This window comes from Perissodus microlepis, chromosome 7, assembly GCF_051167445.1.
Source record: "Perissodus microlepis isolate ML-2025 ecotype Zambia chromosome 7, ASM5116744v1, whole genome shotgun sequence".
NCBI classification, from domain to species: Eukaryota; Metazoa; Chordata; class Actinopteri; order Cichliformes; family Cichlidae; genus Perissodus; species Perissodus microlepis.
This window is the reverse complement of record NC_140467.1, coordinates 19,493,404-19,516,523: the sequence shown is the minus strand read 5'-3', so window position 1 is coordinate 19,516,523 and position 23,120 is coordinate 19,493,404. Positions and strand designations below refer to the sequence as shown.

Sequence of the window (23,120 nt, the reverse complement as noted above, 5' to 3'; positions counted from 1 at the left end):
AGCTTTAAAACTTTGTCAAATGAGCCCGATACATGTCGATATGAGTCAGTGAAGCTCACTTCTGACCGATGACAGCAATACTGAGGTGAGTTGTGATGAATATCCTGACCCTTTCTGTCAGTAAGATCAGTTGTTTTTGCTGCTGTTAGGCACAGTTAGCTGCTGTTAGCCAGTGTTAATGAAACTTTCTTTGAAGTGGATCTAACATTGTTAGACCTTTACACATAGCAAATAATTGCATTTTCACATTGTATGAGAGTTTAAACTGTCAGAGGGAATGTGAATTTTTTTTAGGACACTCAGGCCTAAAATTAGCTTGGATAATGTTAGCTTATAACATGCTGTCATTGTTTAGCTGAGTGCAATATCCTTTTTTTGTACTAAATAACCTAAAAAAACCTACTGATTGTACCTTTTTAACTTTAAGCTAAACTAAACCTTGAGTTGAATTGTGTTGCTAACAACTGTTATACAATATGTGATAATTTCAAAACCAAAAACTAATACAGTTGTGGTGTACAGTATATTCTTTACTTAAAGTACAAAAACAGAAATAATACCAGCATTGTGGGGGTTATGACAGAATGTGGGATTTTTTAATACAGGATAACAATATAGGATAAATTGTTCCACCAGAAAACAAACAGATTTCAACCCTTGGGACATATTACACTGTTGCGGTCGGACGGCAGAAGGTCTGTTATGATGTGTTTGCTAACAACTAGCCGAACTTATTCAATGAAAGACACTATTTCCGACTGTAGGAGGGGGAAAATGGCAAGGTATGAGACAGTAGACTGGAAGAGTATTACTGTGAAGCTGCAGGTGGATATGGAACTGGGACCGACGGTGTTACAATTATGCGCGAAGACGAGATATAGATCTGAGCCGCAGTTATTTATGGATCGGAAAGAACTGTATAGCTATGAGTGGTTTTTCAAAATATGTTGTGAAATACTTGGGTATGTCATAAGGATAACAGACATTTAAAGAATACTCAATCATAATGACTGAAGATTCGGATTACAAATTACATGATTTTGAAAATAATATCGATCCAGAAAGGAATGTGCTTAATGCAATTAATGTTACATGCGAGTATTATACTGAGAAACAATTTAGGGATAATGTTGACTTAGGCAATACATTTTCATTAATTCATTTCAACTGTAGAAGCCTCTATAAAAGTTTTGTTCTGATCTATGATTTTTTTGAATAATCTGAAAGGCAAGTTTAAAGTGATAGCACTATCAGAAACATGGATAGATGAGGAAAGGGGTTGGGACTTTCACATTGATGGGTATGAATTACATCATATAAATAGATCTAATAAGAAGGCAGGAGGTGTGGCACTTTTTGTTGATAGTGATTTGAAATGTAAACAGGTTGAATATATGTCTGTGGCTATTGATGATTTAATGGAGTGTGTGACAGTAGAAATAGAAAGGGAAAGAAAGAGTAATATAATTGTTACTTGTATGTATAGAAGGCCTGGAACACTGATAGAAACATTCACAGATGTAGTAGAAGATTTATTGAGCAAGGTAAAGGGAAATAAGACATTCTGTATTTGCGGTGATTATAATATTGATTTTTTAAAAATGTCCAATCATAAGGCATCATCAGATTTTTTTGAGTTATTATTTGGAAGAGGGTTCTACCCTCTGATTACTAAACCTAGTAGAATAACTGAAAAGTCAGCTACTTCAATTGATCATATTTTCATTAATTGCTTGGATAGCAGCATTATAAGTGGTCTTGTCATAAATGACATAAGTGATCATTTACCTGTTTTTGTTACTTTAGATTATAAAATGACACGAAAGGAGGAAGTGTGTGTGGACAGATATATAAGAATTAGAAATGATGATGCAATAAATGAGTTCAGGCAAGATCTTATGAAAGAAGATTGGAATGAGGTTTATGTAAATGACGTCAATGCTGCATACGAGGCATTCTTAAAAACTTATTTGGTTTTGTATGAAAATCACTGTCCACTGGTATTATATAAGCAAAAGAAAAAGAAAACTACTGGTAAACCATGGATAACAAAAGGATTAGAAAATGCATGTAAAAAGAAAAATAAATTGTATAGAGATTATATAAAACTTAGAACAAAGCCTGCTGAAATGAAATATAAAGTTTATAAAAATAAGTTAGTATTAATTATCAGAAAGGCTAAGAAAGAGTATTATAATAAATTATTTTACAAAAACAAAAATAATGTTAAGGGTACGTGGAATATCTTAAAAAACGTATTGGGTAATAAATATACATCTTTAAATGTACCTACTTACTTTAATAAGAAAAATAAGGTTGTACGTGATATGAATGAAGTGGTAAATGAATTTAATTCTTTTTTTGTAAATATTGGGCCTAACCTGGCAAACTTAATTAGAAAACAGGATGATTCAGAATGGAAAGGAGATAGCAGAGTGGTACAGTCTATGTTTTTAGGGGAAATCACTGAAAAAGAAATCATAGCTATTGTAGCAGAATCTAAAAACAAGACATCCACTGACTGTGATGGGTTAGACATGGTCATTGTAAAAAAGACCTTGGATTGTATAATCAAACCTCTCTGTTATATTTTTAATCTTTCATTTTATTCGGGTGTATTTCCTGACCGAATGAAAGTGGCAAAAGTTATCCCTCTTTATAAATCGGGAGACAGACATAGTTTTAATAATTATAGACCAGTGTCATTGCTATCACAGTTTTCTAAAGTGCTTGAAAAACTCTTTGCACAAAGATTTGATAGTTTCATTGAAAAACATCAACTGCTAAGCGAAAGTCAGTACGGATTTCGACGGAACAGATCAACAGCAATAGCATTAATGAATACTATTGAAGACATTTCATCAGCAACACATCATAATAAATATACTATAGGGGTATTCATTGATTTAAGAAAAGCTTTTGACACTCTGCAACACTCCATCTTGATTTCTAAGTTAAGAACTTATGGTGTGAGAGGAATAGTATTGAACTGGTTAAGCAGCTATTTAGATAATAGGTTTCAGTATGTGCAGTGTTTAGGCCATTCATCTGATAGAATGAAAATAGAATGTGGGGTCCCTCAAGGTTCTGTTTTAGGACCAAAACTTTTTAATTTATATATAAATGACATTTGTGATGTGTCAAAAATGTTGAATTTTGTTTTGTTTGCAGACGATACAAATTTTTATTGTTCCGGAGAGAACTTGAAAGAATTGGCTAAAATTATGGTTATTGAAATGGAAAAAATTAAAAAATGGTTTGATGTAAATGAGTTATCACTGAATTTGGAAAAAACAAAGTTTATGATATTCGGAAACCGTGTAAAGGAGGAAGAGATAGTATTATCTATAGAGGGAGTATTAATTGAAAGAGTGACAGAATTCCGTTTTCTGGGTGTAATAGTGGATGACAAGTTAACATGGAAATCACATATTGAACATGTTAAAAAAAAGTTGGCTAAAAGTATTTATATCCTGGGTAATGTTAGATATATATTAGATTACAAGACAATGAGAATATTATATTTTTCATTGTTTCTACCCTATCTGAGCTATTGTGTTGAAGTATGGGGGAATACATACGTGACTAATATGAAACCATTATATTTATTACAGAAGAGAGCGCTTCGAATTATGCATAATGTTAAATATAGAGAACACACCAATAATTTGTTTATAAAATCGAAATTGTTAAAACTAGAAGACATAGTGAAATTACAGACTTTAACTATTATGTTTAGGGCGAAAAATAAAACACTACCTCTTAAGTTACAAAGTTTATTTATACTGTGTTCAGAAAATGGGGACGGCAGAAGGAAGTTTTATTTTAAGCACCGGTTTGCTCGAACCACACAAAGGCAAATGTGTCCAACAGTCATAGGCATAAGAAACTGGAATTCTCTCAGTGATCATCTTAAGTGTTGTATAAATGTTTCTCAATTTAAAATCTGCTATAAGAATAAAATGATAAACCAATATGAAGAAGTTGAAAAGAATAGAATTTAATTGTAGAAAAATGATCCTTTTAGTTTGATATTTAGTGGTATTGCTCATTGTTGAGTATATTGTTCTGTTTGCTTTGTTTTGTTTTGTTATGTGCAGAAAATTGTCATAGTGTAATTTTGGTTGCCTACTTGTATTATCACAGATAGGGGGCAGGTATCAATAAGAATTTATTCTTCTTCCTGCTCCTTTTCATGCATGGAAACAGTGTTACTTTAATTGAAAGGAAGGTTGTGTATGGGAATGCATTACTGCTGTACCATGTGTGAAACAAAAAAAAAGAAAATAAAAATAAAAATATTAAAAGCAAAATTAATATTTTTTACCCAATTAGTTGTAGATGTCCATTTTTGTGTAAGACTCAGAGTAGAACTACTAGGAATCTATCACTCATGTTCACACGTTTTTCCTCTGTTACCTCCAGCGAATTAATGAATGATTTTGCAGTGCTATGCCAGTATTACCATTACCTACACAGGTTTCCTTCATTGTACTCATGGGAGCCAGCTTAATATGAACATGCTCAGCCTTTATCAGCTGCTGCTTCAAGTGTCATAGTTGCTACTCTCCCCGTCATACATATCAGTCATCACAGATTTGAGAGGTATTTGATCTCAATCGGGCATGTCTACTTTCCTACTTACCCAGCCCACTGTGGTGTGATCTCTTCTGTAATATCCTCTATTACCTGCACAGCAGGCTTTGCGCACAGTGCATTCTTTAAGAGTAGCCCTCCGTTTCCTACAAGTCGTTCAATAACACATTTATTAAACCCAACTTTAGACTGAGTTTTCCCTGCAGCTAGTTAAAGCTGCGGCTGTATCAAAGCTTCAACCACATTTATATGCACTCTTTCACACTAATTAGCCCTCGCAGTGTAGGTGCGGTGTTCTTGTATTCTAATTTCACGATTTTTCTTTGACCTGCCATTGCCCTCAGTATATCTTGAGGCAATTTTCCTGCAGTGTGACTAATGGTGCTGAAAAATGATAACCCAGATATTATCAGATGCATCGTATGTTCTGCACTAAACTGTGAGCTTGTTTGTGACTCAGAATTGAAGCATTGTATAATTTTACATTTAATGTAGGGATGATAAATAGTCAAATCAGCTAAATGTGGCTTGGACTTTGGAGATATTAAAAAGCAATTATGTCAAAGTTTCATATTTCTTTACTATTTGTTGACAGACGGAAAATGAAAATGCTTTTGAGCTTGAAGTTCACCAGCTACAGTGATTTGTCTATGATTTGTTTTTCTTTCTTTTTTTCAACCTATCAAACACCATATATTAGAAAATATTTTATAAAAATGTTTTGTAATATAGTAGAAAATACTCTTGAATTGATTTGAATGACCTCCTTGCTTCCCAAGGTTGCTTTCTTCTGTGTTTAAATACTGAGTAAAAAAAAGCACATTCAAAATTATTTTGCATAATTGGACCTGCTACCATAGGGTCCATAGGGCTCTATGGTGGCTGAGATAGGGTCCAGAGAATGGATGGTTAATTGGATTGGACCTGTTACTGGAGACTTACTGACAACAGCACTGTTCCCTCTCCTGTTTACTGTACTTTCTGAGCATTTTGATATGTTTCATGTACTGTAACCCACAGCTACCCACATTATTAGGAATAACTTCCCATAAGTGTTACCGAAGATGCATCACATCTAGACACAGTTTATATCTTTTTCTCACCTTATCTCTCACCTCCTGCTTAGTCCCTTTATATCTGTGCCACCCTCATATTGTCCATGTCCTGTTTTGTTTTTCTTTTCCTCCAAGAAAAGAAAATGTTTTCCCACCATTCTTTTCTCTGTTTAGTGTAGTTTTTCACTCCTCTTCTATGCTTTCCTTTCAAAAATCTTCTCTTTCGAGCCCGAAGCACTGTGAACTCCTAAAGATTTCACTCCTCCATCTTGTCAAAAGCTCAGCCCCATTCTGTCTCTTTTCTTTCTGCTGCTCAAGCTCCTATCTCTCGCCTAACCTTATAACAACATGTGCAAGAATCAAATGTGCACTGCTTCTGATAATATTATTGCACGTCTGCGGAGTGCTTTACAGCAGTGGGCTATATTGGGGTGTGCTCTATATACCCACTGAGAGCACCCAGTACATGTTGCCAATACCTACTAGTAATTAGTCCAAGCAAAGCTTGCACAGAGCACAAAGGATTACTCAAATGAAGTGAGAAGGCTTTCCACTCCTGCTCCCTACAATGAGTGTCCAGATAATAAGTCCAGAAATCCAGACGATATACTTATTATTACAGTACAGTGCAAAGGTTTTGAGCTATCCCCCATTTCTTTATATTTTTGTAGGAAAATGGAAAATAACTGCAGTGTTTTATTGAAACACTTGTCATGGCAATACAGTATATAAGGCAAAAATAATTCTAACAAGTTTGAAAGTCAGTATTTGGTCTGATCACCTCTATTCTTTAACACAGCCAGAACTCCTTTTGGCAAGCTTTCTCGTAATTTCTTGAAGTAGTTCTCAGGAATAGTTCTCCAGGGGTCTTGACGGGCATCCCAATGCTCTTTCTTTGGTGTTGGCTAGTGTTGTTCCTTTCTACATCAAGATGATCCCACACTGCTTTAATAATTGCTATTCTAAGAATAGCAATATTACTATTCTTAGCTAGTGTATTGTCTGTCTCTGTTAATGTTTGTTTATAATGGAGCACTGTAACGAAAAATAATTTCCTCTATGGATCAATAAAGTATTCTGATTCTGATTAATTGGTTCTCGTTGTGTGTAGACACAACACAACCTAGGTCAGCATTTAATGGTTCAATAAGCGCCTGAGATTACTTTCATGTTGTGAAAATGTGTAAAAAAAAAATAATAAAAATGTGTCACCGTGTTTTAGTGACGGATAATAAAAGGATGGGAAGTATTCATAAAGATCCCAGTTCAATTTTATTGTTTAAATGATTGCTTCTGCAGGGTAATAGATTTAAAAGTCTTGTATACAGACACCCAACACCAAATTTAATGTTTGGTTTTAAAAACAGCAACCTTTGCGACTAATCACTTACTAATTACTTACCTAGAAACACAAGACCCATTTGACAGAAAAGGTGTAACATGTTTTTGTAGTCTTCTTATAAACCTATACAACACATACACAAACAAACTCACATATTATGAACCAGTTCCAGAGTTCATTTTAACAGCTTTCATATTGCTTGGCAGATGAGGGGTTAAGCCTGGAAGGGTTTTGAATCAGTTTTATTGGTGAACAGTGGGTGTGCTCTTCAGCTTTGGCAAACACACATTACCTTAGACAGGTAACAGCGTTCAAAGAGGAAGCAGCAGGCGAGAGAACGAGGAAAGAACACATGCAGAAAAAGACTTTCTTTATTCTTCTCAACAGCGCGGTTTGCTGTACCTAGAATGTGATTCCATCTACACGTTTGTGTTCAGGGTTTCTAGATGGGAAGCTGTGTGAGCCAGTACAGCGGGTAAGAACTTTAAACTCTCTTCTGCCGCACACCTTTGTAACCTACGACCAGCCTGGTCATTTGAAGTCACATTGACACAGCGGGAAGAGAGGTTTGAATTTAATTTGATTTGCATTTTGGATGAGGCGTTATTCTTCTCTCGCAGCAGAGGAGTGAAAATGCACCCAGGCAGTTTTGCGATGTCTAAACAAGTCAGGTCCTGACCGCTGGAACATGTAGCAGCCATAAAGGTATTTGTATCAAGGCCTCTCAAAGTTTACCCTGGATGTTTTGTTCATACGGGATTTTGAAGTGGAGATTGGGCTCTTTGTGATTTAGTGCTCTTTTGAGCAGCATTATAGCTAGTTGTTAGCTAATAATAGACCGGATCTGAGTGAAATCAGTGTCAGCTTTGTGCAAAGCAAAAAACGGGGAAGAATAAGAATACGCTGGCGTGTACAGGCAGAACAGAAGATTTTTTGCCTCGACAATGTTCTATATGCTGTCTTGGCTTACTCAGTTTTCAGGGTGCAGTTTTGATTGCTTCATCTTTTCACAGTTTATTTACTTTTTGATTCCTTGTTAGCCGACAACATTGTGTTATGTTTTTATTTTAACTGTCAGCCGCTGGTAAGTGCAGAAGTAATGCACGATAGTACCTTGGGAACTATCGATCAACTCTTAAAAGAGACATGGACGGTTTATAGCCTTAAGAGACAGCTGAGACAGATCATAAATGTGTCACGTCTGATGTTTTCCTCAACACAGCGCTCCAGGGTGGAGACAGAAACGCGAGCCGCTAGGTGTTGTCTTGATGACTCTTTTCTTTCATGTAACGGTCAGCTATTGCAATAGTTTTCCAAATGAACAATGAGTCTGCACCAAAACACAAGGGGAATGGCAATTAGAAAGAAACAGACTAATGTCCAGTGCATTTGGCTGTAGCGAGATGCAAGATAACACAGCATGCCATTCTGTTAGGAAATCATGTAATAGTTTAATTCCTTTTTTTCCCTCAAAATATCAAATATTTTTAATGTTAAGGTGGTTGACCTTGGACTGCCATGGCAATTTTGTTTTATATGTTTTATTTTAGACCTAAAATTTAATTGATCAGCCCGGTGAAAAGCGTGTCAGACTTTGCTTCACTCATTTGCTTTTTTTTTTTCCTTCTTACCCATTTCATGAAAGCATTTAACTTTTACAATTATTACTGTCTTCTTTGAAATGAAACCTTTGTTTTTATCTTGATTTTTTTGTTTTTACATTTGTTAAATATAAAACTACATAGTGTGGTTTTGTGTAATTTAAAGCTAATTTATTATTCCTGCCACACATGGGCCTTAAGTCATGCTATACTTTCGCACACACAAAGAATATGAGTAACTGTGAGCAGCTGTGAGTAAGTGGCTGGCTAGTTGTTGACAGAACGATTTCAACTTGTTCTCTTGAAGTTTGTTTTAGTTTCAGGAAAAAGTGTCCTACAGTGTATCAAGCAGCTCAAATCCCATGATGAGCTTTGTCCCTTGAGCTGTACTTTAGGGACTTTTGCTCATGATCACACAAATCATTAGTCATGCCAGTGTGCAATCAACATTACAGTTAAAGGAAATGACACATCTGATTTAGCATAATACAAACATTACTGCCAGCCGGTCCCACCCATGACATTGCCCGCGGCTGTGAAAACAAGTGTGAACTTTTCATGACCTTTAAAGTTTTTTTTTAAATAGTTTTTGACAGTGGATCTTTTTCATGCATTACATTTAAACGCAAGATCAAATTTGACATATACCCCCACCACCATAATATCTAAAATGCAAAGCATTGTACAAGCCTTGTTTTGTGCATGGTTATTGCAGTTCCTTATTGCACGAAAAAGTGTCATAAACCTGTTTGGGTTGGTTGCTGATCTACTTTATAGATATAGCTAACGTACTGATTTCGGCTGTAGTGAAACTAATTATTTCAGTGTGCACTACTACCCCCCCCCCCCCCCCCCCCCAAAAAAAAAAGCCGTTATTCCTCTTCCTCTCTTGTAAAGTGATAAATACGATGATAGTATGTCAAGCAGCTGTAAATATTTGACACCGTAATTTCCAATCAGAAGAAGGAAAACTATTGCTACTCATTAATCTATTAACTGGTTAATAATATAAGTCCTTTTAACTCTTGGGTTCATGAAGTTTAAATAAAACATTTTAATTCATTCAAATGGTTTCTGGTTTCTGTCTGCTATGCCAGAAAAGGCAATACTGTCCGTAGTACCCAGTACTGTGTTGTTATTTACTTAAGAAAGCCTCTACTTCCTGCGCAAACTCAAGCGGGCAAGTGCTCCACCACCCATCCTGACCACATTCTACAGAGGAACTATTGAAAGTATCCTCTCCAGCTGCATCACTGTGTGGGGCGGTAGCTGCACTGACTATAACAGGAAAGCTCTACAACGCATTGTGAGAACAGCTGAGAGGATAGTTGGTGTACCACTCCCCTCCCTGCAAGACATTTACACCACTCGCCTCACCCGCAAAGCCATCACAATTGTCAACGATGCAACCCACCCCGCGCACTGTCTGTTCAGCCTCCTGCCCTCTGGAAAGAGATACAGAAGTCTCCGCTCCCGCACTACCAGGCTCACCAACAGCTTCATCCACCAGGCTGTGAGACTGCTGAACTCTCTTCCCTCCCGGCTCCCAGCCAGCAGAATCACCAGATTGGCAGAAGTATAGGAAGACAGACTGGACTCTACCCCTCCCACCCCCCCACACTCTCCAACAAGAAAACACTCTCTGAACCAAGAACTGGAAAACATTCCTGACTGGAAACAACTACCTCTGCATTGCAATTGCACACACCTGCTGCTATATATTTTTAGTATTTCTTTTAGCACTATTTATATTATTATATTACTATTACTGCTGCTATAGTCTTATGCTGCATTAAAACAAAAACCCCTACCAACCACAACCTGGGACTACCTCAAGTAGACTAGTATACTATTTTCCAGGGAACACTGTTGGAACACTTTATTTTATTTATTTTTAGTCTATCCTGTTACCTATTTAATATTACCTTATTGTTAGGGCTGTTTTTGTTGTGCATCTGCACTTATTGTTGTCAATGTCTACGCATGGGACAGTGTGAAACGTAATTTCAATTCCGTTGTGTGGCAAGTACATTTGAAGAAATTGACAAATAAAGTTTTCTTCTTCTTCTTCTTCTTAAGAAGACACATACACGGCACATTGCCTGTACAACTTGCATCTTTGTCAACAACATGCACTAGTATGCTTCCAAATATGCTTTGGTGAGTGGAGTTATCACAGTTATTACACAGTATGGGTGAATTTCAGATGTGGCCCAGAATTCTCACACCCGCAGTTCAATGGGGTTAGCACATGATGAAGTCATTGTCTGGTGTTGTAATGAAGACTATTACATAGTGTTAAAGCACACAGCAACACACCATTACAAGGAAAGCCGTTGTGCTCAAAGATACAGTCATTTCTTTTGAATGAATAAAAAAAAAAATGTTGTGCCAAGAAATATACTTTGATTAGTGTGTAAATAAGCCTTCCAACAAATTCATTGTTATAAACTTAAAATTAATCCATTAAAAGTACAAGTGTGATAGATGGACATCGTTGTTAAACCTAATCGTGTTTTGTGTACGTGGCAAGAGCCCAGCCACTTCCCCAGTAAGGATTATAAGTGAATTTTCATTTACAAATCGCAAAAAGCATTTGAACAGGTACATTTTCATCATCTCTTTCTCATTATGTCACCACTGCTCTCTTTTCCCTCACTTCCACCTTTTCTCTTCTTCCTCCCTCAAGCTTCATATGCTTCAGTCCGAGTACTACGATGTTAGATCCACTTCAAAGACAGTAACACAGTTTCACTAACAGCAGCAGGAACAGCAGTGATTACTGACAGAAAAGTTCAGGATATCCTCAGCAGCTCACCTCAGTATCACTGTGATCGGTCAGAAGTGAGCTTCACTGACTCATCCACTCACATCTGAATTTTACAGCCTCCTTGAGAGTAAATAGATGAGGATACATATTGACAGCTGAGGTAAACAGCAAACTGACAGCCTATACTCACTGGAGATGAACAGCACTCAGAGTTGTTTTTCCTGTAACAGCCCTATAACAAAACTCAGTCGACTGCAAACTGCAATCTACTGACATTGAGTTTGCACACCGTATCTTTAAAGTTCTTGAGCTTGAGCGTTACCTTTTTTTGCAATTCTTTAGTCTTACCTTTTTTACCTTTTACCTTAACTCTTTGTGAAATTTGCGTGTTTTTCCTGTGCCTGCGTGAGTTTCCTTCTGTTTCCTTCGACAGGTTAATTGGTGTTAAATGACCTGTAAGTGTTGATGTGAGAGTGCGTACTTGTCTCTCCCTGTGTGCCTGATGAACCAAAGGCCTGTCCAGGGTATAACTCGCTTCTAGCTCCATGTCAGCTGGGATATGTTCCAGAAAGTTGTTTTTTTTTTAAATTGAAGGATGGATTCATTAGCGTATTTTTCAACACATTCGAATGTTACAGTCCTAGTGAAGACATGTTTAAAGAAAAAAAGCTAAAAAAAAAAATAATAATTTAATAATTTAGTAATAATAATAATAATGAAAAAGGTTAATAATGGCATTTATATCTGCAAAATATTCTGATCTCACCTCCTTAAACACCTCAAATCAGAGCCACCTACTAATGAATGGTTCTTCAAAACATGTCATCATACTGTGCTGTGACTTGCTTTGCCTTTTTCTTACACCTTCCCTTAGGCGCCGTATGTGTAGCTACATATAAAACGCATCAAGCTTCAAAAGCCTCCCACTGACAGCTGCACTGGCTCCAATTTATCACTTGCTGAGGAAGATGAAGTTTGCTGATAGAGTGAGGCACATACTGATATCAGAGATGGACAAAAAGACTGACCAGATAAAACCAATGTCGTATGTGTTTTTGTTTATATCCTGAGATGTTAGATACAGTTTCATAGACGGAATGAATGACAGATTAAAGTCCCTATCATAAGCAACTCATTCATCATTCTGCAGCACTAGTGTCTTTCCAATATGAGCCTTCTATTATTATATTGCTTCTTTTATGAGTTGTTTTGCTGATATTTCTTTGAAGAGCAAAAGCTTGTCATGAAAAGATTAATAAAAGTCGAGGCAGTCTGGCAACAGGATCAGATCAGCTGCCACACCCATCAACATATTGATGTCTCAACCCTTTAGTACTCAGTAGGAGTTAATATAGTCATGCTATCAGTACTCTGTAATACAGCTTTATTAGTGCAGCCAATATCTCGCCTGATTTAAGCTATTTTCTGATATATTGTTAGTGTATTGATATAATTATTTGTAACTGTCGATAAATAAAAATGTAAAAAGTAAGGAGGGAGAAACGCCCTTCAGCCAGTGTTAATGTTGCTTTGCTCGTCCTGCAGAGGGCGCTCTGTAGCTTCCCTGTTGGCAACATGTGTGTTCGGAACACCCCAAACACAACCAGCTGATTCAAACAGAGTGATCCTCCACTTGTTGTGACAGTAAAACTAATTTTAAGATTTTTTTGTTTTAAACTTCATCATCGTATTTATTCTGGTATTTTTATAACAGAGTTATAACTGAGTACACCTCCATCTCAGGACTTTGGGCTCCATTTTGATCCACTGTTACAGCATAATGTGAAAGAACCAGAGCGCGCCATGAGCTCACACAAAAGCACTTACAGACTTACAAGGTTAAAACAATACCAGCTACTCTGTCGAGTCTGGCAATGGAAGCACTGGGAAAAATACTGTCAGCAAGTGCAGCCACGTGTAGGCAGACCAGTAGATGAAGAAACTAAATGAGCCATGCCTCTCTCTGTCATGTGCAGCCAGGTACCAGTCAGTGCCAGCGCCAGGGATCGGGAGCTGCCCAGCGCGACCTCCTTGCCTGCCAAAGTGAATCTGGGGCTGGTGCTTGGGGAGGCCGCGGAGGGCCATGCCAACCAGGTTACTAGTACAGCCGCGGCCAGTGAGGGCAGCGCCAGCCTGGGAGAGCCTGAGGACGACGGGATTCACTCTCATTATTCTCACTCTCCTGCCTCCAGCCAGTGCAGTGCCACCTACAGCAATCTGGGTAAGAGGGAAATATGAAAGATGGATAGAGAAGGATTTTTGTTTTGGTTTTTTTATCTCGTGTTTATATTAGTGCTGGAGAAACCTGAAATTTAAGATGATGCCTTCTGTGGTGCGTAGGCTTAGTCAGGATGGTTGAATTGTCTACATAAGTAGGTTTTGACTGTGTGTGACAGATTTTTCTGCCTGATGTCTTAAGACACATCCATCTATTGCATTCTTCAACTGATTTTTATTCTGGATTTGTCACATCACAATGCTCACAAAAACTGAAGATAACGTAATGAGGAAAGATAATCTGCAAATAAAATATGGATTATACACCAAAATTATTGAATTCAACATTGTTTGCACTAATTAGTATATATAAAAAAATACAAAAACAGGAAAGTATGACATGTCAGTGTATAAGACCCTCCTTTGCTGTCGCTGTAAGCTTGCCAAACCGGTGAAGTTGGGTTTTTTGGCAGTTTTGGCAGTTCTTTCACTCCTGAGTGGCTGATTTTACTTTCTTCCTGTATCAGCACACTTTCTCATGTGACAGGGCATAATTTATTCTCTGCAAAAACAGCTGGAGCCCGAAATCTTGACACATCTTTTCACACACAGCCCGCAGCTCGGTGCCTAAAATAACATATTACAAAAAAATATGTTTTTTTTTTTCGTTGGAGGTGGAAGAATCTTTGCCCTGGGGTTATTGATCCTACTCATGAAGCTGGTTCAGTTCCTGATGGTGATCAAAACTAAGAACCCTGAGGACCTGCATAAATCCCATTTTAATCACAATCCTCCTCTTTGTTTTCTTTTCTCATATCCTGTGTCTCTGTCTTGAAACTATATCATGAGTGACTGATAAGATTGTAATAGGGCTTACCTGCCTTGCTGCTTTCACACAGTATAAGAGCATAGACTACATGGCTAACCACAGTACTGTTAATAGGATAAATATTGTGGGGAGTTTTTATGTTTTCTTTTTTAAATCGCATTTCTTGTAGCCAAGAAACGGCATAAAAATATCTTTGGATATTTTTTCTCTGAAAATTGTCCCATTTCCTAGAAACAGAAAGACATTGGTAAACAATTGGGAGGCACAAGAACAAATTCTTTGAGGCCTTGATGTTCTTTTCGCAGAAAAAAAATTCAGCCAGCACATTGCAGATTTGCTCCCTGATACTTAAAAATAAATAAATAAAGTTATTCTGCATGAACAAGACAACATACATTCACTTAGGTACTCCTTTCTAGTACTGTTTTGAACTTTTACCTCCAGAACTGCTTTAATTCTTGGTAGCATAGATTCCACTTTTAAATCCATATTGACTTGAAGCATCACACAGTTGCTGCAGACTGCCTGTGGACGCCACAGTGTAATGAGTGTAATGAACTCACTGTGATATTCAAGAAATCAGTTTGAGATTTGTGCCATGGAGCATTATCCTGCTGGAAGAAGCCATCAGAGGATGGGCACACTGTGGGCATAAACCCTTTAAAGCCCGAACCATGAAATAAGTGCCAGAAAATTCAAATTTAAAAAAGAAAAAATGTAAAAAGAAAAGAATATTGATTACTAATTTTTTATTTTGACATATTAGATACACACACTCTGTGCATCAGAAATGGTCGTTCTTGATCAGCAGCAGCAATTCTCAGGTCGGCTGTGGCGTTTAAACGATGCTGTTGGTATTAAGGACCCCAAAATCTTCCAAGGAAAAATATCCCCCAGCCTGAGCTATTGTATCAGTGGTGCAGACTGAATCCCTGCTTTCAAGTTGTAATGTTTCAGAATTTTGACCATCTGAATGCTGCAGTAGAAATTCAGACCATGCAACACTTTTCCAATCTTCTGTTGCTCAATTTTGGTGAGCCTGTGTGAATTGTAGCCTCAGTTTCTTGTTCTTGGCAGACAGGAGTGGCACTCGGTGTGGCCTTCTGCTGCTGTAGATTCAGAGATGCTCTTCTGCGTAGCTTGGTTGTAACAAGCAGCTGTTTGAGTTACTTTTGCCTTCCTATCACCTCGAAGCAGCCTGGCCATTCTTCTGTGACCTCAGAAGGTTCTCTGTAAACCTCAGAGATGCTTGTGTGGGAAAATCCCACGACATCAACCATCTCTGAGGTTCTCAGGACTGTTTTCTCCATTCTGTTACTTAGTTTAAACTTCACCAGGTCATCTTGACCCTGTCTGCATGCCTAAATGTACTCAGTTGCTGCTATGTGATTGGCTGATATCTGTGTTAACAGGAAGTTGAATAGGTTCTTTGTCCATCACATTCCTGTAACTCCATGATAATAAAGTGTCTTGCTGATGGACAGGTTTCATTTCAACTTTGCTAGCTGCTCCGCTTTACAGGTTTTCTCTCACTTTGACAATAAGCGCATACAACCAGGCTTCTATAGCAGAGAGGTAGGCACAGCTGTCGAGCACTGTCGGGGCACTTAACACACGAAGCTCTCTGTGTGGGAAACGGATCTGTCCGTGATCAAGTGGCATGTGAGAGAACAAGAAATAGAAACACAAAGCGAAAGGGTTAGAGAGTGTGGGTTTGCAGAGCAGCTGTGCAACTGAGGTGCCTCGCTGCGTCGTCGCACATGTGGACGTGTGATGTTTAAGAGAATTAAACTATACAACTTCCTGTTTAAGGATTCAGCAGTGACAAAATATTTGTGTTGCTCTGGCACTGTTGTACTAATTAGGCCTTTTTTTCCTCTCTTTTCAGAAGGCATGTGCAAACTGGGAATGCAGCATTTGCACGCGTTTGTTTGTGAAGCTTGAAATGCACACGGGCCCTGTGGATGGGTTGTGTTAAAAGCTCCCTAGATGACGCACGCAGCGAGCTGCCTGCAGCCTAATTTAACTTTGCTGCATACTGCTAATGAGGGGCTAGATAGAAGTTTGTGTATCCGTGTTGTCAAACATCGCACAGAACAGCGTGTCGTTTCTGTTTGGGAGGAGGAGGTGTGTGGCCTTCCACACACTGAGACACACACAAACAAGTGTTGACCTAAGACACACAGCCGCTCAGTGTAACGCCTGCTTTGAGTTTCCTGTTTTTCCTGCTGTTACCGTAGCATCGCTTTGCTTTTCACTACTGTGGGCTACATTTACTGTTCACACGTTTCTTTTTTTTTGTGAGGAATCAGGTTCACTTTTTAAATGAAAGTGTCTCTCTCTCGCGTGCTCTCGCTCTCTCACTCACTCACTGTCATGTAGTATAGTCTCGCTCGGGTTTTAATCAGAGCATCAGGCGGTAGGAGGCAGAGTGCTCGCTGCCTTTAAGTGAGAAATCTCCATTATTGGTGGGAGCGCTGAGCCTGTCTGTTGGCACCAGCGACTCCTCACAGACTCTCAGGGATGGAAGCAGAGAACAGCGTTTTATTCTGCCTCCGGGCGCTGCTGCTGCTGCTGCTGCTGCAACTGCACCACGTTTCTCTAAAAACTTTGAGGTGTTAGTGGAATTGAGGTAAGCTTGTTTCATTCGTTTTCCTCAGTGTTTATCTCTGTCATATATTTATTTTTCTCTGTTCATCAGCCCCCTCACCTATTCATTTATTTATTTATTTTTTTGAAATTCTCCCCCCACCCCAACCGCCACTTCTACCACCTCTAACCGCCTACTCCACCGCTCTCACTCCATTCCACCCCCCCGGTCCTCTTTATTCTACTTTATTCTACCCACCTCCTCCATCCATCGCTTGCCTCTTGTTAACGTGTCAGAGTTAGTTCGGAGGCAGCTGAGCAGCAATCGCTCTGCTATGGCAACAAGTTCCCTCAACCAGTCAGAATAAAATGTTGACGAATGCTGTTCCCTGGAAATTTGACTGCATGGCTCTGACATGATATTTTAAGAACAACGGTTGGATCAGTCGCTGCATTTGTGAGTTTTCACATTATATTACAAATATTAACTGTTAGCTTTATTGCTCTAATTTGCGTGTATATATTTATCACTTGTTGAGCTGTTTTCAGACTGATTGTTGACAGTGTGATGTGATGCAGCAGAGACTCTGAACTGACATCTGCTGGTACTCAGATTTGGACTGAGAGCAGTAACAGAGCAGTTGGCTCAGACACATCAGGTTCTTTGTGTTGCTGTAAAAGAAGTTTAGTTTAACAGCAGTGGACTTTAAATGATTAAAAATCAACTTTGTTGTCATGTTTGTGCACAGCTTTTTTCTGTTCCCCCTTTTTTTCAAATTGTGGTTTTGCTTCAAGCATGCTGTTGAGCACTGTAACAGGCCTTGGTTTAATTGAATTGCAATGCACAAATAACTATTTACCCTGTTCCTTTACAGTAGGTGTACGACATTCTGGGATTTAGAGTTGCTACTTTGCTAATAGCTGCAAACATTAACTGTGTCATAACAGTGTGTTTTTTATTGTTTTTATGTAGTTTTAAAGATTTATTTTCTTAATCATACACATGCAAAAAAAAAAAAAATCCCAGTCTTATGTAATTGAGTTAAGTCACAGCCACACTGCAATAAAAGATCCCTACGACTGGAAGTGGGAGACGGCTGCTTTCTTGGATGGATTACTGCAGATTGGTGGAGGAACACATTTAATATATTCGCTCTACGGAGGATTACCAAGACTCATTTACTTCATCCTGACTGCTCTATCTTAAGGCTTTTCCTGCATTCTTAGGATGATGTCAGCGTGACTTGCACATGGGGAGTCGCCCATACTTTTTAACGATGTATAATCAGTAGTATTTGTGCTGCACAAAGAGGAATGATTTGTTCACGAACATGCATTTGCCTCAGGGACGGTCAAAGTAATTTGGTAGAAGGAGGTGACTTTGAAAGACATGAACTCAGATCTCCCTGGTGAGTTAAAGCCGTGACGTTAAGTTATCCGTAACCCTACGTGCACACTTTGTTAGAAAAACCAGGGAGCTTTGTTCCCATCATGCAAACAGCACGACCCCTGCCGCCTTTTCCTTTTATCACACTTGCCTCTGACCCGTGTGCCTCGGTGGTCATTAACCTCACAGAACGTTGAGGGAATCCAATCAGCCTCCCAACCTTCTGGATTCTTCCTTCCACCATCCAAGCAAAAAAAAATAAGGTCACATCAAGCCACTTCTAAATTTGCTCTCCATGCTGCCTCTTTAAGCCTCACTACAGAACAGGACTGCAGATTGAGTCGGGCAGCTGGATGGTTGGAGAAACAGCTTGTGGCCTCAGGGCCACCAGCTCTATCACGTGCTGTTGCACACATCATCATGTCATCATTTTGTCCTCAAGAGAAGCAACAAGCTAGTGGTTCTCTGGAAACGCCAGAGAGAAAAGGGCAAGCCCTAGCTGTAAGGGTGTGTCGATGTTTTTGTGGCGAGGGATTTTTCGTTAGTTTTATCGAATTGCAGCTTTTGTGTCGTTTTATTTTTTTCATGTATCCTTTACTGATATCTGGGTCTTTAAGTTATTCGTTTTTTTTCCACGGCAAAGATTCCCCACCTCCCTTCCAAACCAAAACAACTTGAGAGCGATGTTTCTTTTGGTGTTTTAACTGATCAGAGTGTGGAGTTAAAAAAACAACAACACAGAAACGGTGTCGACAAACTATCGAATGTATTTGGATGAGTATTTAAAGGTATACATATACGTGAAATATTGAATCTGTGCAAATGCTTTCATTGACTGTGATTAGGTTTTGGTTATAAAATTTCAGTCTGCAGGTTATTTAAGGTAATAACTGTGCTGTCAAATCATTGTTGTGGAGTTAACGGGCTAATTTTTTCATATAAAGTCTGTTGTATACTAACATTAGATTATTGTGTGAATTTAATTCAAGGAAATTGAAGGAGCTGTTCTTCCTGCTTATTGAACTGGATATCATTACGCCCTCCGTTCAATTTGAAGGGTCCCAACAGTCTTTTAGTTTCACTGGATCTTTTTTATGCAGTATGAATGTTTTCTGTTTTCTTTCCTTCAGGTAAATCTCGAGCCAGCATGATTCCACTTAAACAGCCAAGAAACATGAAAGCATCCAATGACACACTGGCCTCCATCGAAATCGAAGACCTCGCTGAGCAGCCAGCCCCTAAAGCCACACCACCGCCATTACCCAAAAAAGCAGTTCCTCGTTCCAGTACTGAACCCATCCTGGGAGGCAAAGAGCCAGTGGGAGGCCTTAGGCCTCGAGCTGAAGCTAAACCGGGGGGCACCAACCTTAGTGTAGCCAACCCTCTTTATGACTTGGACTCCACCTGGGAAACAGCTAGTCAGAGCTCCTCTCTGAGCTCCGAACCGCATCGAGGCCACGACCATGAGAGCGGTGACTCCTTAGAGAGGTCATCAGCTGCCACAGCTACCAACAAGGCCCGCATGACCAATAGCGTGTCCTCTCTGGTCCCTCAGCCTTCACCTGCTACATCCAGCGCAACCCCCGGCAAAGAGAAGAGAGTCTACCCAAGTTCAGAATCCCTGGCTGGAAGGGGTCGGACAGCGGGTCGCGGAGCTGCCGGGGGCGGCGCAGCCTCCAAACCCCAGAGACCTGCTCTTTACAGGGGGTTGGACAGCTGGGATGAGGTGGTGGGGAGGATCCGCGGGCTCCACACAGACACTCTACGGAAACTGGCAGCAAAATGCGAGGACCGTTTCATGGCTGGCCAGAAAGATCATTTGAGGTTTGGCACTGAAAGCTGGTCCCACTTCAGGCTGACCACTGGGAAACCCTGCTGTGAGGCGGGGGACGCCGTTTACTACACTGCATCTTATGCCAAGGACCCACTGGTCAATTATGCCATCAAGGTGAGATTCTTTCTTTTAGTTTGGTGTTAAATGAATACAGCTTCTTTTGTGTTACATATTCTGTTGAATATTTAAACCCTAAAACCTCGAAAGAACCTTAAGCATTGACTTGTGGGAAAAAAGAGAAAAACAAGGTTTGTCCTATTTTACAGTCAAAGCTGTTTCTCCCCCCCCCCCCCCCCCCCCCCCCCCCAAAAGAAGTGATGTTTTCTGATCTCAGTAAAATATTTCAGCATCTCTTTGTTCAGCTTGTTCTTAGTTTTCTCTTAATTAGTGTGTTTATTTGTTGTGGGGGATTGGTTTGATTTCTTGCTACATCAAAAGTATTGTAGATATTTTTCTCCGGTAGCTGCTGTCTTTGCAGTAGATTCATAAAATCCTTGTGTTTATGCCGACGAATCTCCTCCGCTCTTTTCCTGAAGTGCTGTGAAATATTGGCACTTAAACTTTGATCCCTTAGGGCATGACCTTGTGCAATAAAAACCAGAGCGTTGTTGTGTTTGTTTTTTTTCTTCCCCTCTGTGCGATTGTGCGAGAGGAGCAGCTTTGTCTTCAGTGTGTATGGAGATGCATGTGGTGGTTTGAGGGCACAGCTTGCCGAAAGAGTTCTGACGCTAAACACAAAGCAGATATGGATGAAGGTTAAATTATTCACAGGATATGAAACACTGTGCACCACACCACTTCAAAGCCTTGCCTTCGTATTAGCAGCAGGCTTAAGAGAAACTCTTGTTTTTTTTAAAGACGCTCATCTATAAATAAGGCAACCAGAAGCAGTAGAAACAAGCCCCGACTTCCCAATTAAACCTTCCCCAACTCTGTCTGAATGCAGCCCAGCTATGCCCCTGCCTTCCTTTAACCCTTTCATATTTTACTTCTGTGCTAATTACTCACTTTAGCTCTCCAAAGAATTCAGTGAGCGCCTCACTGTGCTTTAAAGCTCTACCGTATCACTGAAGAGTCGACATTAAGGAGACAAGAGGTGGTAATAAAAGCAGTGAGTTTCTGCTAACTTGCAGGATTATGTTACAACCAGAAACACGAGTACGGTGTCAGAGTTTTGAAAATCTGCAGATGTCTTCAAAGAAAGTGAAGTAGGCAGGTCTAGTCATCATGAGCCATCATGCTCAAACAAACATCAAGTGAAGCTGCACATTCCTGAACAATTACAGGGTGCGTCTGAAAGGAGTGCACTGATGCGGTTATTCATGCTGTATGAGAGTTTAATCAAATCTACATAAATCACAACAAACACTTTAAACTTTTAATAGAAGTAATAAAGTGAAATGACTGAGGTTGTCGTTGTTATAAAAACATGTTCAGGTTTTAATTCATAATCCATGTCTTGATTTATATCAAGGGTGACTCAGTTGCTAAGTACTATAATTATTAGCTACTTTGCAGCTATATACAGTTAATAAAAGGCTGCAATATTTTTACATATTCTTTATCAAGATGAAAAACTTTTCAAGCTCCATCTTACAGCAACGTTAGAGTGTTACTATTTGGCCACTTTGAGAAATCAGCATCTCGTCTTTACATGTAGATTTTTATTGTTTTTATTGTTTAAAACATACATTGAAAGTGACACAGGAAACACAAACAAAGAACTTATGTCACAATCACAGGGGGATGATGAAATTTGCATAATATATTGGAGGAAAATGAAAACAATTGGGATTTATAGTATATATTTTTAAAGATATTAATATATATATGTTAATCGCTGTATGTCTGATGGTGTTCATACAAATCTCATCCAGGTTTGCCCTCCCGTTGAGGAGGAGATTTATACAGACATATATATCCATACATACACTACAATCAGATTCTACAATAGTAAACAACACTTCATAATGTTAGACACCTGCCAGAGGTTTCTCATTACAGCATCTTTACAACTCACTGTTTAGTCTTATGCATTACAGCAAACTCACTTTGTGATTTTTGTCCTCACAACATCTTTAAGTCATTTTGTATTTTGGGGACATTTATTAAATTTCTGACAGTAATTTCTGCAAACGTTGCACATCAGTGAAGACAAACAGGTTAAATTCGATCATTATTAATGAAACCACACTATTCATTTTCAAGGGGACAGAATGTTGTTCAACCCCAGACATCTAATACATCATGCTTTCTGCACAGACTGATTCTGTCTCTGACTCGGCTTCACCTCTCACTGTGCTGTGATCAAAGATTGAGAATGAGAGCTATGGAGGCTGTAACTGCTTTAGGAGACAGAGACACACTCTCAGTGCTGTCTGTAACAGCCTCAGCTCGGCTTTCTGCCCTTTCAGCTGTGTATCATTAGCTGCATTGTTTGAGAGAAACCGAGCAGGACAGAGAGTTTCGAAAGAAACAGAAAATGTTTTTGAGTTCTCCACTGAAATGTTCTGTGTTTTTTCCTGGTGTTGCAGAAGTTCGCTGTTTGTTTGGAGGTCGCCCACAGCAGCCAAAAGGCCAATTCTGCTGCCAGTAGACCCCGCTTTATTTCATTGAGATGAATCTAATTTAGTTACCAGCGACCATATGAAAACACAGTATATAGGAATTACAGGAAGATGGGTAAAAGGTCAGGTATTGACGGATTTACTTTAAAAATAAATCCCAGTAAAACCATCTCATGAAAAGACTGAAACCAACCAAGTGTTTGTTCTTAAAATATACAACCCTGTCCCCGCCTGTGACAGGGTTCATGTTTAAAACCTCGAAGTTATTTCCTAAAGCAGCTAAGCATCTTGTTTTTTTTAACCAAACTGTGCACTGACAGGGGTAAGGGTGCA

At 39.0% G+C, this 23,120-nt stretch overlaps 1 protein-coding gene across 3 annotated transcripts in view; it reads left to right on the top strand.

Moving 5' to 3' along the window:
- Positions 1–23,120, top strand: part of peak1 (pseudopodium-enriched atypical kinase 1) — a 104,537-nt gene that overhangs the window by 76,397 nt on the left and 5,020 nt on the right. For all 3 annotated transcript variants that reach the window (XM_084934023.1, XM_084934021.1, XM_084934022.1), the window contains 2 exons: positions 13,341–13,585; positions 19,517–20,334. In XM_084934023.1, the coding sequence (XP_084790149.1) occupies positions 13,341–13,585; positions 19,517–20,334 (1,063 nt within the window). The remainder of the gene's footprint in view (positions 1–13,340; positions 13,586–19,516; positions 20,335–23,120) is intronic.